The 19,035-nt window shown below is 36.1% G+C and overlaps 2 protein-coding genes and 1 long non-coding RNA gene across 5 annotated transcripts in view; 1 reads left to right on the forward strand and 2 right to left on the reverse strand.

The window, feature by feature from the left end:
- The window catches only part of LOC140451432 (somatostatin receptor type 2-like), a 1,059,667-nt gene that overhangs the window by 489,003 nt on the left and 551,629 nt on the right, over positions 1 to 19,035 (forward strand). The window lies entirely within an intron of this gene.
- On the reverse strand, positions 3,198 to 11,934 carry LOC140450008 (uncharacterized). Of its 2 annotated transcripts, none has more exons than XR_011951933.1 (3): positions 11,856 to 11,934; positions 6,646 to 6,746; positions 3,198 to 4,251 (listed from the first exon to the last, which is right to left on the reverse strand). It is a non-coding gene; the product is annotated as an uncharacterized lncRNA (long non-coding RNA). The 2 variants fall into 2 exon arrangements; XR_011951932.1 differs by having other exon boundaries at positions 11,817 to 11,933.
- Positions 17,913 to 18,551, reverse strand: LOC140451320 (zinc finger MYM-type protein 6-like). Its single transcript, XM_072545068.1, has one exon. It carries the CDS (start codon positions 18,549 to 18,551, stop codon positions 17,913 to 17,915), a length of 639 nt encoding a protein of 212 aa, XP_072401169.1.

Genomic DNA, 19,035 nt, shown 5'->3' on the forward strand with positions numbered 1-19,035 from the left:
ATACACTCCAGTTTGCTGATGACCAGGTAGTGCTAGCGACCGACAAGTTGCTAACTCGGCTAAGTAAATGGATGTTAGTTTAGAGAGTTTTATTAATATTTTTGATTTATTAGACATGAATGCTGCTTCCACTCCATCTATAGTTTTAAAGGCATCGGTATATATAAGATTATGGTTACTGTATGGCATGAGTTCTTGGAGGACATATTGATAAATGCTTTGGGATGGTTATCTGCTTTTTTATTAATGGAGAGTTTGGTATTGATAGATGAGATGGGAACAATCTAAGGGGGAACAGTGTTAATATTTGGTATACAATAGGTATCTGGAAATTTGAATTCAGGTTCATTTAGGTATCTATTTACCCTTTCATAAAAATGAAGGTGAAGCCTAGCATGTTTTTTTAAGATATTCCTAAAACGGTCTGAATTTACATAGTGGTTAACAGGATTAATAGGATTTGCCTGTAGTGATGCCGCGTATGTTAGTGAAAGTTATTTTCTTCGGAATTCCAGGGGGACTTCTCCAGCTTCACAGTGTAAACTTTCAGTGGGTCTAGTACAAAAGGCACCTAGTATGGTTCGCAAAGCACCATTTTGTATTCGATCGAGTTGTTTTATGATATATGGTTTTGCTGAATCATAAATAATACAAGCGTAATCGAGTTTGGACCTGATCAATGATTTGTACATAAGGGTCAGTGTTTTACTATCTGCTTCCCACGTGTTGTGTGCAACAGTTTTTATAATGCTAAGTGCAGACTGACACGTCCTTTTTAGATCATGACTGTGGTGTTTCCAGGATAATCTGTTGTCAAATGTCATGCTTAGACATTTAATTTTCTCAACATATTTTATTTCTTTATTAAATAGTTTTAATTCTGGAGTAATATAACTTCTTTTTTTTTTAAATAACATAGCCTTTTGATTTTGTTGTTGATAATTGAACACCTGTGGAATTTGTCCACAATTCGAGATTCCATAGCACTTTCTGTAAATGGATCTGAAGGGTTTTATCATAATTTATATTTAAATGGGAATAAGCCACAATTAAAGGTTAAAATACGTTTATTGACGTTTCAATTTCCACTTCGGAAATCGTTCTCAAAATACAAACATTTATCCCCTTAACAAAAATGATTAAGTCATCTGCAAAGAGTCTAGCTTTTACTGGCAAATCACAAGTGGAGATAATATTATTTATTTCAATAAGAAATAGGGAGACGCTTAAATTAGATCCTTGAGGAATTCCGTTTTTTTTTTTTTTTTTTAATTTTTGTATTAGATAAAGTACCGTTAACTCGTACACTAAAAGTTCGATGAGATAGGAAATTTTTTATAAATTGTGCTATATTTCCTTTTATTCCCCATCGACTAAGTATTTGAATAATACCTTGTCGCCAAATTGTATCGTATGCTCTAGTTATGTCAAAAAATACTGCGATACATTTTTGTCCACATGCCATTGCATCTCAGACTCCAAACTAATAAGATTATCCAGTGTTGAACGATTTTTCCGGAATCTGCTTTGTTCTGGGGCAAGTAATTTATTATTTTCTAAAAACTACATTAATCTGTTGGATATGATTTTTTCGAGAACATTACACATTACACAAGTTAGGGAAATAGGTCTATATGAATGTGACAGAGATTTTGGTTAATTTTGTTTATAAATAGGGATGACGATAGATGAACTCCAAATTTTTGGAAACATGCTATGTCTTCATATATGATTATAGATATTCAGCAAGTCTTTCTTTGCAGATGAAGGAAGATTTTGAAGAAATATTGCAGGAATGTTATCAGGACCATGAGAAGAGTTTTTCGTATTATTCAGTGAGTACTCTAATTCATCCATGGTTATGGGATAAATTAAAGGAGAAAGGTATATCAATACATTTGAATGCCTCTCTTTCTTTTGACGTGACAACGTCTTAAATTAGGTTGTGGCTCGGAGTCACTCATGAAAAAGTGTAACGCCCGCTCACGTCTGTTACGATGAGTCACCGAACGAGAGAGAGGCCCGCCGGACCGGCGAATGCCTTGCGTCTCTCTCCCACTCAAACGTGATCGGTCCGCTGCGCGCGCAGCACTAGAGAATTAGGCGCGTTGAATCGGTGCGTGCTTGTGTCTCTGTCTTTCTCGAGCGTTCTTGGCGTTGGAAAACCGAGAAAGCGTCATAATACAAGTTCACACGTGTGGTTAAAGTATCGTCAGTTGTGTCTGTAGTGAAAATGTGGAGTGTTTAGATTCGTCATTTACAACAACTACAACAATAAAGGTAAATAATTGTACACTCATATTTCATTATCGTAAACTATGATTGATTGATTAATTGTCAGATTGACACAAAAGTTGAGAAACTGAGTTTATAGGTTATGTCATACTATTGACAAATGTTGATAGTGTTAAGTAAATTATTAGTTTAAATCACTCTGCAATCAATCGTAATTCAGTGGATTGAGAAGAAACAGCGCGTATTGCTAGTCAAACATTTAAAAATCACTCAAATAGAAATTAGTTAAGTTTAAGTTTACATGTACAATGTTTTAGTAAACAAAATATATTTCTATAGTTAAAATTTGTGCAATTATTATTTTCATTCAATTCCTTGTTCCTATTGTGCAATTTAATAATATTCATATCAATAAATATTCTACCGAGAAAAAGACGTTGTCACGTAAAATCTTCGCCCGTAAAAGCGATTTTACAGGCAACCGATTTTTTTTGATAAAAAAATCTGGAGGAAGAACATCATCGATTGAGAATCTTTCAAAACTATTAGCTAGAATATTGGCTATGCCTAGAGGAGAAGTGTATATTTTTTGTTTTCCTTCTAAGAAGTTAATGTGGTTTGGGGTATTTTTCCCGGATATCTTTCGAACCATTTGCCACACTTTATTAATTGGTGTAGAAGAATTTAGTTCTGAAACAAACTTTTTCCATGATTCACTTTTTCTTTTAATGATGAATCTAGCTCGTGCTTTTAGTCGTTTGAATTCTAATTTATTTTCAACTATATTATATTTCCTGAATCCATTTAATGCTGTTTTTGAACAACAACTTTATTTTCTAAATTGTTTCTATGTTTCTATCTTCACGTCTATTTTTTTTTAATTTTCTCGCGAAATACGCGTTTTTAATTAGATTCCAATTATTTTGGATATTGTTGGTTTTAGGGGATTCCAAATTAATAAATATATATAACAAAAGTCTATTTAAATTTACATTTCATAAAATATTCGTGTATGACAAAATAAGTTTATGTTCTACACTACAAGAATAAAAAATCTTTCATATTTATACACAATTAGTATCAGTGTTCGTACTATTTAGAATGTCTTTATTTTCAGCTTCTTCAAGGGTCTCCACATCATCCTCGTATCTTCTGTTCCTTCGATTAAAATATTTAAGCATCGCTACTTCTATATTTATATCCATCCTAATTAAAGTTATAATTAAAACTAAAGACACACTAATAGAAAGCCATTCCGATAAAAACATTGAATATAAAAATATACTGTACAAAGTAAAAGATCCATAGGCCCAGAGTAGTTCGTCGCATACAAAAATGGGAAACCAGAAGAAGATAATAATATTTGGAGGTATCAATCCATAATTTTTAAAGTTTGTTTCTTTTTTATTACTTGTGTAATCCAGAAAGTTAAACACTAAAAGAGTCAACACTACAAAAATATAAATACCGTAAAAAAACAGTTCGACAAAATTATTGATAATAACAATTAAAATAGCTAGTAAATAAACTAAATAAATAGCATATTTGTTAAACAGTGCGCAAGACTTTACGAGGTGTGGACTGTGAACATTTAAATACCAGTCAAAAGCAAGACACAAACCAAGTTGAAATAATAATGTTACTGATGTAATATGTATCTGCCAAAAAATGAAATCGAGAAACTTTGGAACAGTATTAATAAAATTCAATAGTTCGGAAAATGCAAAAAACAATGGAAAAAACGTCACAGAAACTATATGCCATATTGAGTGATGAAGAATGTATATGTTGGTGTTTGTTTTAAGTTTGGGATTCTTCATAATAACGGTAATTATGCAGATGTCAGCTACTATGCATAGAATGCATATTATTAATTTTATTGAGTTGGTAACGTATGACATGTAATGATGTATTTCGTAAGTTTCTTTCATTTGCTCGTAAAAGACAGTCATATTTATATCTGCTAAGGGATCGTCTTCAACTTTAGTAATATCAAATGAATCAGCCATGGCGAATCTAAAATAAATTATTAAAAAGTTAGGTTTATGCCGGCTATGTTAGGTAATATAGAAACAAAGGACTTAGACCCTGAAAGTCTGTATGAGGTAATTAAAAAATATATTCATGAAGCGGCAAATGAAGCACTGGGAAAAGTTGAAAATCGGAAAAAAGGAAAACCTGAATGGTTGTCAACGGAACTAGAAGAGAAAGTTCTCAAGAAAAAACAAGCATATCACATATGGCTTCAATCCAAAGATCCTCAAGACAGAGAAATATACGCTAAATGGAATAGAGAAGTTAAAAAAGACGTGGATAAGGCGAAAAATATAAACTGGGAGGCTAAGTGTGATGAACTGGACAGATTTATGGGTGGAACAAAAGTGGCGCAAGCTTGGAAAACATTAAAACAGTTTAGGAAAAATGAGAAAAATGAAGACAACATTTCTCTCATAAAGTTAAATGAATGGGAAGAATATTATACGAAACTGCTGAAAGAGGATAGAGTAGAGTACAGATGGGAAAAGATAAGGGAATTAATAGACAACAGAGACGAAAGAAAGGAAATCCCTATAATAACATTATCTGAATTGACGGAAACCTTAAAAGAGGTTAAAAACGGAAAAGCCGCAGGGCCTGGAGACATTCCCATAGAGCTGGTTAAATATGGGCCGACTGCACTTTTAGAATTAATAGTAGACCTTTTCAATAAATGTATGTGTGGAGACCAGGAAATTCCTAAAGATTGGAATAAATCTTATATAAGCTCCATATATAAGAGAGGGAATAAAAGAGACTGTTCCAATTATAGAGGTATTAGTGTGACGAGCTCTGTGGGCCGGTTGTACGGCAGAATATTAAAGAAGAGAGTTGAAAGACAGATACAAGATATTGAAGAACAAAGCGGCTTTCGTACCGGGAGATCCTGCCTTGATAATATATTTATCCTACGACAAATAATTGAAAAGCGTGTCGAAAGAAGTAGAGAGACCCATTTGGTATTTATAGACCTTGAGAAAGCATATGATAGTGTCCCGTTAAAGAAAATGTTTGAGGTCCTCAAAAGGTCCGGATTGGATTCGACGTATATCCGAGCGATATATAAATTGTACGAAAATGCAGTTAGTTGTGTAAAAATTGGAACCAGAACCTCAAATGAATTTAAAGTCACTAAAGGCCTAAAGCAAGGATGCTGTTTGTCAAATGTTTGAGGTCCTCAAAAGGTCCGGATTGGATTCGACGTATATCCGAGCGATATATAAATTGTACGAAAATGCAGTTAGTTGTGTAAAAATTGGAACCAGAACCTCAAATGAATTTAAAGTCACTAAAGGCCTAAAGCAAGGATGCTGTTTGTCACCGACACTCTTTAAAATATACGTCCAAGAAGCATTGAGGAATTGGAGAAATAAATGTAGATTTATGGGCATCGAAGTGGGACAAGAAACTCTGTATACATTGTTGTTTGCAGATGATCAGGTGGTGGTTGCAACCGATGAGGAAGATATAAATTATATGAATCGAAAATTATTTGAGGAATATGCCAAATGGGGGCTTACTGTAAACATAAGCAAAACAGAATATTTAAAAATTGGAGGAAATACCACAGATCTGAGGCTTGAAAACGCAGTCATAAAAGGCTGCAACCAGTATAAATATCTAGGAAGCATCATATCAGCAGATGGCAGAGTTAAGATAGATGTACAAAACCGAATAACCCAAGGGAAAAAATGCATCCGAATACTGAATTCATTACTGTGGTCTAATAAAATAAAGATGCATACCAAACTTCGCGTATACAGAGCAATTGTAGAACCAATTACCACATATGGCGCCGAATGTTGGACGATGACAAAGAATGAACGAGATAAAGTAGACGTTGTGGAAATGGATTATCTTAGAAGGTCATGTCGAGTATCGAGAATGGAAAGAATCAGGAATGAGGAAATACGAAACCGTACAGGAATTAGAGATACTCTTTCAGATAGAATACAAGGAAGGCAATTACAATGGTATGGTCACGTGATAAGAATGGAGGAGGAGCGGTGGCCAAAGAAAGCCTTAATGTATGTTCTGCCAGAAAGAAGGAAAAGGGGAAGACCACCAAATTCCTGGAGAAGAGAAATTACAAAAACAATGCAATCTAGAGGCTTAGAAGAGGGAGATTGGAGAGATAGGAAAAGATGGAGGCTGAAATGCGGGAAGCGGCAATCGCCGTAGGACCCCCGTTATATGATGATGAGGTTTATGCTTTAATAGTCTATAATATGAAATATTATCCAATAATATTTGCTGAGCCAATGTTGAGCCATATTAATGTTACATCAAATACAATTGACCTTTGTAAAGTTGTAAAGAGAAATACGAAAATTTCGAAAATAAAAAAAAAGTAGTCATATTTTAGTTACTTACTCGTATGTTTGGGGAAGTTATAATGTAACTCTAGTCCTCTTAGATAGATTTTATACAATTTGGATAGTAAACATATGTCTATTCTAGAAAATATCCGTCATCTAAAAGATAAAATTATTTTATATAAGATCTAGTGAATTGAATAACATTCATTTTTGTATGCAAAATACCATGAGATCATAAATATTAAAGACCCTGTATAGGTTAAGAATTTGTAAATATAATGATTTATAATAAAGAAGTGTTTTCGAAAAACAGTGGACTTCAATAGTGAATAGTTCCTAAGAACAATTTCATCATCAATGGCGCTACAACTCTTCGTGAGTTTTTGCCACGTGTACTATTGCCTTCCATGTTTGTCGGTCCTGTGCCAGTAATTCCCATTGTCGCACTCTTATTTTCTCTAGTTCTTCTTTGACTGCATCTTTCCACCTTTTTCTAGGCCGCCCTACAGAGCTTCTTCCCTCTGGCCTTTCCCAGAACACATTGTTTATAAGGCGATTGTCGTTAATGCGTATCACATGCATAAGAACAATTTGTATAGGAAAAACATTTCGGGGTTATTTAGAAAGTATTAAATATTGTTTAAAATCCTACAAATAATTATACATGGTTTTGTATTAGATAAGAATTTCAAATTAATGTTTGATAGACAATGTTTTGTATATTATTTTTCTTCAAAGGTATTGCTATGAATTAGACGTTATCTATTACAAATACGGATTTGCCTGTGGACACAAAAGAAAGGTTAGTCGGTATTCTCTTCTGTTAATTTGGGGAAAAACCTAGGTGGGTAAAACACAAGGATCACAAATTATGACGGATACGGAAGGAGGGACGTGCCAAACGACAGAGGAGTAGCCATCTATGTTAAAAATAACATAGAATGGAACCAAGTAGTCATGGAAACAAACCACTTTGAAAACGTGGGAATCAAAGTTGGTAGTACTAATATTTTTTCTATTCACAGGAAGCAGTCAGAAGAACTAGCCATCGAAGAATTAGATGCCATGCATAACTCAGCACCAACCGTTGTCTTAGCAGGAGACTTCAACGCCAAACATACATCATGGGGATGTGTGTAGGACACAGCACCAGGAACAGCACTACTAAGGTACTGCGAAGACAGAGACAAGATGTTATTCGCACCAGACGAACCAACAAGAATCAGCCCCATAAGAAGACACAACAATTCAACGTTGGACTTATTCATCACAAAGGACGTCATTCTAGAAGATGTTAGGGCCAACTTCGAATGCAGTTCGGGTCACAAACCAGTCACAGGAAGGATGACATCAAGAGTCGATCTACCCACCATAGAACCAGTAGAAAGATGGTGATGGAAAGACGCAAATTGGCCCAATTACAAAAGACAACTCAATCAAATCGATATGAAGAGGAAATTCCATTCAATAGAAGAAGTCGAAAGAAAAATAGAAGATATAACAAGAAGAATTCAGCAAGCCATGAAAGACAACATACCGAAATCTATGACGAACAACAGAGGTCTGATCATTCCAAGAGAACTTCAGGACATCATTAAGGACAGAAACAAGGCCAGCAGAGTATTCCAGAGGACTAGAAGACAGGAATACAAGGATTCAAAGAATACGGGGACACCCTATCCGAAGAAATAAGAGTAAGACTGAGAAGTCTTACTGAAAACCAGTGGCACAACAACATCAGAAAAGCTGAAGAAAACTATAGAAATGTATGGAAGATGCTGAAATCCAAGAGAAGAGGAAAACAAAAGATGCCACAAATTATGGACAACGAGGGAACACACTACGAAACCCAAGGAAAGGTAGATCGCAAGGAATATGGCAGCCATACACAGACAAAACCAGGATATGTTGGATGTAAGAACAAGAAGAGAAGTCGACTACGAATACAACAGGATCAAAAGAAGAAACGAATTCCAAATAGAAGAAGACCACACCAGCCCATACGAAGTAGCAAGGATCATCAGAAAACTGAAAGGAAGCAGAGCACCAGGACCAGAAGGAATCCATAACATCACCCTCAAGGAACTTCCAAAGAATATCATAGCACAGCTGTACTATATCTTCAAATACTGCTTGGAGAAAGGACACTTTCCGAACAACTGGAAGCACGCCAAAATGATACCCCTTCTAAAACCGAAGAAGGACGGAAGAAGACCAGAAAGCTATAGGCCTGTTTCTCTCCTAGAAACCATGGGAAAAATTCTGGAAAAAATCATCTACAAGAGGCTGATGAAGCACACAGAAAGAAGAAGAATTATCCAAAAAGAACAATTCGGATTCAGAAAAGGAAGGAACTGCGAACTTCAATTAGCAAGAATCATCAGCGACACCAAAATAAAATTCAACAGGAAACAAAGGACAGGATTAGCCATACTGGACATAGAAAAAGCATATGACACGGTTTGGAAAAAGGCACTAATCTTGAAAAGAAGAATCATCAGGAATATGGAAAACCACTTAGAAAAAATCACGAGGTACACGGAAAAATGGAAGATAAAAATCAACCAATCAATCAATCAATCAATCAATATGAAATCAGAGTAGGAGGAAACAGGATCCAGGAAGAAGACTCAGTCAAATACCTAGGAGTCCACCTCGACAGAAGACTCAACTTCCGGGTGCATACACAAAAAACTAAGGTAAAAGCTAATGCAGCTAAAAAACTAATACTTCCTTTCATTTTTAGGACCAGCCCGCTGTCCAAGGCCAAGAAAATTCAGTTGTACCAGGCCTACGTGAGATCGGTGATACTGTATGCAGTCCCAATGTGGAGTTCCATCGCAGAGACACACTGGAGAAGATTAGAAGCTACCGAAACATCATGTTACCGGATCATCGACGGAACATCATGGGAAAACAGAGTAACGAATGCAACCATCAGAGAAAGGCTCCAGTACACACCACTGAGGGAGGTGGCCTAGAAAAGGACCAGGTACTTCTTCCACCAGGCTACAAGAAAACTCCGAAAGACCTGTGACCTCCTCGAGAAAAACAGGATCCAGAGGATGCATAGAACCACCCACAAACTGATCGACCATCTGATCAGGGTCTAGCCGGATGGTTGCAAGAAAACAGCCAAGGAGGGAAGTAGGTACGGTGCCGTAATTAGTACCTACAGAAGAAGACGAGGATAAAACCACCCAAAGATGTCCAGGATGCCGAGAGGACAAATAACCAAGGAGCTGGCGGTGCAAGTGCGGGGCGCTGAAAAAAGAAGGCTAAAATGAATCAGATACCTGAATGCAATGTAAATTTTTATTAGGCAATAAATGTTTTTATTTTTATTTTTATTTTTATTATTCACGTTCAGAGCGATATGTATGTATATATAAGAAAGATTGCCGCAGTTATTACAATTAAACTTAGAGGTAAGATTAATAGTATAACAAGAATTAATATATTCATACACGTATAACTCATACATTTCTATTTGATGGAAAGAATCAACCGGTATGTGATAGATGTAAGACAACTCTAAATGTAAAACACTTGTTAAACTGTACAAAATATATTTAAGGAAAATTCTACAACAATCGTTCCAACGGCCTCACAGCATTATTAGACGCAAACTGTAACAAATAATGTTGTAAATTTCCTTAAAGGAACTTAACTTTTTCATCTATTGAAAATTAATTAAGTATTGTACCTTAATGTAATTATTCGACTGATATTAAAAAAAAAGAATTAATATTACACTCAACAGTCTCCCAAGTTGAACCGCGTCGATTATCATTGCACCGAGCTTTCGACATTATCTTTGATGTCTTATTCAGGGCTTCCGAGGTCTTAGTCCCCCAAGTCACCAGATACTACTACACTGATCAATAACCAGTGCATTGTTGCTACTTAGAACAGAGGACGGTTTAATTATATCGTCGATAGAATCCAGTGACTTTTAGTGAATTAATAAGTCACAAAATATTGCAGTATTGTTATTCATTAGGAATGCTATCTTTGATTGATCGGAGAGATGAAGAGTGAAGAGATGAAAGTTTTTGTTGGAGTGTAAATATTCACTTTCTTTCACTTGGTTTACTGATTTTGTCAATTTTGTCAAAGATACCTTTGATGTAAGGAAGACAAGCTTTTGTATGGTAAGGGTCTGAGCCTTAGGGTAAGATTGAGCGCGAAATCTCTTATTGATGTGATTTTTGTGGTAACTATTTTGGATATGGGCTTGTTTTAAAAAAGAGAGCTTAACGGATCTACTTAAATTATTGCAAAGGCTTATTAGTCTGGATACAAGGGTATTGATGCTGAAATAATTTATGAAGATGTGTGGTAAGAGTTGGCATGCAAGTAGCGGTTGGTATGAGGGTATTTTCGGTAAACAGAGTGATGAAAATCTTGGAATTGATTTTTTTTATGAGAACATCGAGAAACGGTAGGGATAGATCGGTTTTTATATTCATTCATCGTGAACAGGGTATCAAAGATCCAATGATCTCAAAGTATCTCTGTCGTAGGGCCAAAGGACGATTGTATCGTCAACATATCGTAGCCAACATGTAGGTTTGAGCATTGATGTGGATAGTATTCGGGTCTTGAAGTCTTCTATAGATGTATTGGCAATTACTGGAGAGAGTGGGGAGACCATTGGAGCACCATTTATTTGTCTGATGAATTGGTTTTAAAAGATGAAATAAGTGTTGGACGGTATAAATGAACCGTTTGCCGTCCCCTTCCGCAGTAGTGCAGTAAGTAGTAAACAGTGTAGTGTCTGGTGACTTAGTCGACCGAGCCCCCTAGACTCCAGAAGTCAAGTTTTATTCCTGTGTTTTACGGTTTGTTATAAATAAGGAATCTTAAGTTTTTTATGTATAACCGACCAACAAACCCAGAAATAAAAATTAGTGTATACTTCAGGGCTTCCGGGACATTACACTGTTCACTACTTACTACACCACTGCTGCTGGGGACGCCAAATGGTTTATTTATAGCATCCAACACTTATTTCATGTTTAACAATCAATTCTTTAGACAAATAAATGGCGCCTCAATGGACTCCACACCTGGAAAGTAGACCAGACAATTTAATATTATTTCTATAAGACTATCTACCAGTAAATTTAGATATAGCAAATTTAAAGATTAAACGCAAAAATATTTCAATTTGTTGGTTGATTCTTGTTAAAAAAAATATTACAAAAATAAAAATGTACCTACATATTAACCTTGTCTCTACAATCTTCAAACGACACTTACCAAATGACACTTAAACAATTACTTCATTTATTTAACACACGTAATTTGCCTGACGACTATGTGTTTCCAAATATTCCGAAGAGTGGCTACTGCTGTAATGATAGGGCTGTTTAATTTTTGTATTAAATTACAAGTGATCAGTGGCGCACCCAGAATTTGTCTTAGGGGGGGGGGGGATTTTGAAATTTTTTTATGCTACCTTTATTTTGAGTCCCTAAAATTTGGGTTTTAGTTTAATTTAAAGTACTAAAGATAGCGGTGCCAAAGATTCAGGTATCTATTATCCTGCCTAGCAACTAAAACCACCCTCTCTTACTTGTGCGCAGTTGATTGTCGCACGTACCGTACTCCGAAAGTGGGGTGGCCACTGTAAGACTGACGACATTTTTGGAACACTCCCTTCTCGTATCTAGATCTTATCTATTGTTCTGAAGCTATTTTCTTGTGGCATATTAAAGTAATCACTATTTTAATGGAAATAAACCACAATTGAAGGTTAAAATAAGGTTATTGACGTTTGACATTAATCCAACTTGTAAATACAATACATTTTGGAGACGGATATCGCCGTATTCCCGTTTTCCTCCGCCAATCCTCCCGGTCCAAGGCATGCTTCTCCTCCAAACCTCCCGATTCCATCGCTCTTTTAATTCTTTCATTCCATGATCGTCGAGGTCTACCTCTTTTGTTCTTCCAAGGGGCTTCCATTTGTGAAGTTTTTGGGGCCAACGTTCGTCAGGCATTCTCAATAGATGTCCAAACCATTTTGAACCTCTTCTTTCTATTCTGTCAATGACCGTTTCTGTAGCATTCATGTTATTTCTTATAGATTCTGGTCTTCCTTTCCTGCCTTGATGCTCTAGCACTTCTTCTCAAATAATCCATTTCAACTGCCAACAATCTTCTCTTCAGGTCTGCATTAATTGTCCATATTTCAGAGCCATAACATAGAACTGATTCAACCATGGTTTGCTCTATTCTTTTTTTGTTCCTTTTGGAAATGTTGTGATCACACCATAAGGAGTTCAGACATCCTACAATTTTACGTCCCTGATTAATTTGTGTTTAATTTCGGTTTCTTCCAAGCCGTTCTTAGGAATTAGTGGACCTAAATATTTAAAATTTTCCACTTGTTTGATTTCCACGTCCTCACCTATCAACACTTCAAACCTTGCATCTGAATTGATAACTAAGTAAATATTCTGTTTTCTTCATGCTGACTTGTAATCCCCATTTTAAATATTCTCTCTATAGACGCTTTATCATAAATTCTAGATCATAAGAATCTTGAGCAAGGATGACTTGGTCATACGCAAAGTTCAGGGAGAACAGTACGTCATTTTCTATGGGAATTCCCATTCCCTGGCAGGGGTTTTTCCAATTTTGGAGGACTACCTCAATATATAAATTAAATTAAATAGTTAGAGTAACATACTGCATCCTTGTTTTAGTCCTATAGTTACTTTTATTGGCTCTGATAGTCTATATCCGATTTTTAGGTAAGTAGTGTTATCCCTGTATACTTCTGTGATTATTCCTAAAAGGTATGTACTAATGTCGAGCTGTTGTTAAGCTTGCCACAATTTAAGTCTTGGAACTGTATCATACGCCTTTTCTAGGTCGATAAAGGCTAGATGTACTTCGGTACTAACCGCTATTCTTTTTTCTATTAATTGTTGGAGTATAAACAAATTATCAGTGCAAGATCAAAGATCAAAAATTCAAACGTCAATAAACTTATTTTAACCTTCAATTGCTACTTATTCCCATTAAAATAGTAATTAGATCTTATCTCTGTCGTTAGCTCGGTTGGTGTTTCTCTTCTTCTTCTTTCTTTTTATTGACTGCTCGGATGTAATTGTGAACACTATTCCATCCCTCGTCATCCCGTCATCTTCACGATCATCTCTCTTACAGTCACAGGGTTCATACCTATTTCTTTATACATTCTGTTTCTCTCCACTGTACATCTATTACACTCCAACATTGTGTGAGTAACAATGTTGGAATATTCGCAGTATATGCATTTATCTGTATCTGTCTTTCTAAACCTATAAAGATACGCCCTAAAATAGACAATCTACCCAGTCCCTTAGGCTCGGGATTAGCATCTTTGTCCAATGAGCAACATCTTCCTTATTGTTCCACTCTTCTTGCCATCTTTCCATTGATCTTTCCCTTTCTTCTTTTTTTTATAGCTGTTGTCAAATCCTTCCTTCTCCTATAGAGATGTCCCTTTTCTACTGCTAATACAGGCAGAGGAACACAACCCGTGATAGTCCACAAGGCCGCCGCAGATACAGTCCTGTAGGCGCATGCTACTCGCAACAGACTCGTTCTGTCTACTTTTTCATAAACCTAATATTAGGTATCGATATCTAAATATAATGAAAAATATTATTAATTATTGTGTATTAATTATTGTGTATTTATACAATAATACAATAATTATTTTGTTCTACATATTTAAAGTGGTAATTTAATTATTCAGTCAGCGTTTTGGATTTTTTGTATTATGTGTGAAAGGCAAGTTACGTTTTCCTACTATTCTTTATATATTGTTTACTTTATATGCCCTGGGGGGGTTTTAACCCCCAAAATCCCCCCCTGGGTGCGCCACAGCAAGTGATACTACTCAATATGATAAATAAACATCTTAATGTGAGAAATATTTATTTTAGAAGGTGTATGTACATTCTATCAGTATCCAACATATGAAAAATAGACCAGTGATTAAACTTTTATCAAATAAAATTCGTTATTTCAATTTTTTATTGGATATCTTCTATGATTAAGGCTAATGAGAAGATAATATCAGTAGTTGGATTATATATTTATGCTATTTTGTCCGTGTTGGCGGTTGTATTCTGATTACGCGTTATTTGGTTTGTTAGAAAACATTTTAGGTTGTATTGCGATTGATTTGAGTTGTATTTGATGTTTTGTCGTCGTAGCAAGAGTGGACCTATGAAATTATCCACTCTGCTGTACGCTCTGCTTAGGGGGCTTCGTGAATTCGATGTGCGAAACACCTTAGGCACTGATCCCTTATTCTAGTTGGGACGTTGAATTGTTTCTTTTTGAAAGATAAAATAAAACTCAATCGTAAGAGACGAAGATAAAGCCTCAGAGTCTGAGGTAGGTGGAGCAGAGCCCTGCTAGTCGGCTCCCTACGGTTTAGGGCTTTAGGAGAGACCGAGGTAAACTGTCCTTTGGTTTGGAAATCAACTAATATTTTATAAGATTCCAAACCAAAAGGCCAATGAGAAAATGGAAAAAGAAAGAAAGGTGGGGCGATGCGCGCCAGGAGTGCTCATTGGTCACTGTGACCGAGCACTTGGCGACATTCCCCCTCCTTTCGAGACTCTGAGGCTGTGGAAAATTTTATTGAAAAATTTAAAATATTACAAGTTTAAGAAATGCGAAAAATATGTAGAATAATGGATATAGTAATTTAGAAAATGTCCAAAATAAATTCAAATGTTCGTAACTCACATACAACACTTATCTTGAACCTGGCGGGCCGGATGTTACTGCATCTTCCCCTGCGGCATGCTCCATCCACAGTCGGTGTACCATTCCTCCCAGCGGGTTCGTCTTCTTCTCTGCTATCAGGATTCCATCCGCTTATCCTGGGGTCTCGTAGGCGAGTTTGCCCGGGCCTCCGTGGTGACGCGGACCACATATCTTAGGAGCGGGCAGGGACTGTGGCTACTCCAGGATCTTCGTAGCTTCCGGGACTTCCAGCGTCAAAGAAGGCTGGCTCGCTGAGACACCTGGCACACTGAAGACATCAGGACTGCTGCAAAGCTCGATGGCGGAGTGTTAGAGTATAGCTTTCTAACACTCCGTGGCTCTCTCCACTGTTCACTTGATTTCAACCCATGTTGAAGTCAATGGAGTGTTGCCTTCTGTGGATCAGGAACTGGGTCGCAGGTTTGGCGAGCCAAAAATATTAATATATATAATGTACCTGAAAACCATTTCAGTGAATCTAACATTTGTGCTGAACATGATAGAAATGAGGTCCAAGGAATTTTAAATAAAATAGATGTAACTTAAAGCTTTTCGTCTTGGTCAACTAACAGATAAACTAAGATCCCTTATAGTTGCGTTTAATGATTCAACAATAATTATCTCATATTTAAGACATCGTAGAGCTTTAATGGGTTCTAATTTGCTCATTGAAGCTGATCTTACCCCTTCACAGCGTCAGAAAGTGAAGGCTGTTTATCAGCAGTTAGAATGCAGAAAAACACAGGGCGAGAATGACTTGAAGATCGAGTACTCTAATAGAGTACCCAAAAGCATTGTCAGTAAATCCAATAATTCAAAACACGATCATTGAACTTATATTTTCAGAATGTTGGCGGTATGTAGGTACTAAACTTCAGAATTTCAGACATGCTCTGAGTCTCTCTAGTTATTACATTATTATTATTATTATTGAAACATGACTTACATCTAGAATCTTAGATGCTGAATTAGAATTAAATGACTTTAATGTGTATAGACATGATAAGGACACTCAAACTAGTTCAAAGACTCGTGGTGATAGTGTTCTTATTGCTGTTCATAAGCGCCTTCATTCAATCATGGTTACGCTTATCGATTTCTCTGTGGAACATGTTTTTACACAAGTAATGTGTAGTACAAAAAAATTACAACCTACCTGAGGTATCCTAAGATAATCATAATAATAATCGTGTTACAGTTGAGTGTCCGCATCACTTTCCAGCAAACATTATTTGTACTTGCTATAATTTTTAAAATATGTTAGAAGTAAATGTTTTGCTTAACCTTAATAATAAATTTTTAGATCTAGTTTTCTGTACTCAGAGGGATGCAGTTGTGTCGATTTCAACTGATATTCTATTGAATACTTCGCAACATTATTCAGCTTATACTATATCTTTACATGCAGTTAATTTAAATTGGTTTCTTAAATATGATGGCTTCTATCATGATTTTAAAAAATCTAAGGATCAAATTTTAAATAAATATTTAGCCTCAATTCCTTGAAACAAGGTATTAGATGAATCAGATATTAATTACTGCATAGAAAATTTTCACCATATTTTATATGATGCCATCAATATGTTTGTTCCTATCAAACGGTTTAAATCAGTGGTTCCCAACCTTTTTCCCATGATCGCCCCCTTAGACAGGTTTCACTAGTTATGAATACTACAATCGCCCCCCCCCCCACCCAATTAAATTGAAACAAATAATGAATCTATACAAAAGGTAAGTATCCATATTTATTAATTTTTACATTTCGTAAAATGATAAATGGTTATATGTGTGTAAAAGAATTGTTAATGGCTTCCTTGGGCCTGGTGTCCCTCACATAATTTCTTTATATCTGGCCCAATGTTGGTTAATAACAACCTCAAATCCCCTCTTTCTATTATGTCGAGCCTATTTCTTTGTCTGTTTTTCAATATACACATAGAACTAAAACATTTCTCCACTAGATATGTTGTGGGGAATGCCAATAATAATAATTTGATTGCATTCCACAAGATTGGAATCTCTTCTTTTATCCGCGGCCAAAATCTTTCGTACCACACTCCCGAAACAAACTTTCAATTTTAACATCATGTCTCAAATCAATCAAGTTTTCTTGAAGAGAAGGACATACCGTTGAAACTTCCACGCTGAAAGGATTGATAAACCAAGTTGGCACTTTCAGACTAGTCAAATCTTGGAATCGGGACTGCAGATCTTCTTTCAGTGTTTGAAGGTGAAGGCAGTATGTTTGAAGATCCTCAGAATCAACACAAGAAGATGTCAAGTTGGGGAATTTGGTCAGATCTCTTCTCTGCATATTTTCTTCAAAAATAGATAGTTTGTCAATGAATGCTCCGACTACTCCCTTCGCTTTGGCCATATTTATGTTCTTTCCCTGTAGTTGCAGGTTCATTTCATTTAATTTTTGAAAAATATCTGATAAGTAAGCGATCTCATTTCGCTTCTCTTGTAGTTCTGTACTCAGTGTGGGGTCAGTAGTATTAAGAAATTCAATAACAGTATCCATGAGGCTGAAGAACCGCCTTAAGCAATTGCCTTTAGAAAGCCAGCGGACTTCCATATGTAGTAGCAATATACTAAATATCTCATCATTTTCTTCACAAAGTGTACGAAATATTCGATCATTCTTTGGTTATTAATTTTATTTACCGCATTTATGACAAGTGGAAGAGAATCGTGCAACCTCCCACTCAAATTCTTGGCAGCCAAATGCTCTCTGTGAATGACACAGTGAACACACAAAATTCCAGGTACTGCTTGTTTCAGATGTGCAATAAATCCCCGATGGCGTCCTGTCATTGCTGCTACACTGTCAGTAGCACAGGCGATCATATTTAATAAGGGAATCTCTTTTTCCTCAAAAAATCTCTTAACGACCTCAAATATGGAAGATCCTTTTGTATCAGTAATCAGACTTCTAACAAACAGCATTTTCTTGGCCATTTCTCCATTGTCGTCAATGAATCGGACATATGACAGCAGCAAAGCTGTGCTGTCACTCAGGGTACTCTCGTCAAGTTGCACAGTAAACTCTCTGATTTTCAATTTGTTGCAGAAAACATCTTCGACATTCGCTCCCATTTCATCAATCCTTCTGGAGACAGTATTATTGCTGAGAGGAACTGCATCTGTTACTTGGCCGGCCTGACTGGGCCCCAACATAGTATCAACTATCTCTTTGACAGCTGGGAGGATGAGTTCTTCTCCAATTGTGTGCGACTTGGCACTTTTTGACTAACTGAACAAAATGACTGTCAGTTGAAACAAAACAACTTTATATACCACAATACAAAACTCGGGAACGAAAGACTCCGCATTTGAAGCGACGACAACGTCGGCCGTTCGCTTTTTGTTCGAGTCAGATCGGCACGAGCGGTACAGTGCACAGATTCTAAACATGCCGGTGGGAGATGGCTTCTAGGCGTTGTATTATAGTTGGTGTATAAGAGAAAAAGTTTTCGAAATGATGAAATAACAAATTTTATATTATTCTTTGTTATTTCATTATTTTGAAAACTTTCTCTCATACATCGACTATAATACAGTGCATAGAAGCCATCTCCCACCGGCACATTTAGAATCTGTGCACTGTACCTACTTCTCATCATTCTTATCGCACTTCTCTCTCTTTCTCTTTTGTGCGGAT

This window comes from Diabrotica undecimpunctata, chromosome 9 (genome assembly GCF_040954645.1).
Source record: "Diabrotica undecimpunctata isolate CICGRU chromosome 9, icDiaUnde3, whole genome shotgun sequence".
NCBI lineage: Eukaryota > Metazoa > Arthropoda > Insecta > Coleoptera > Chrysomelidae > Diabrotica > Diabrotica undecimpunctata.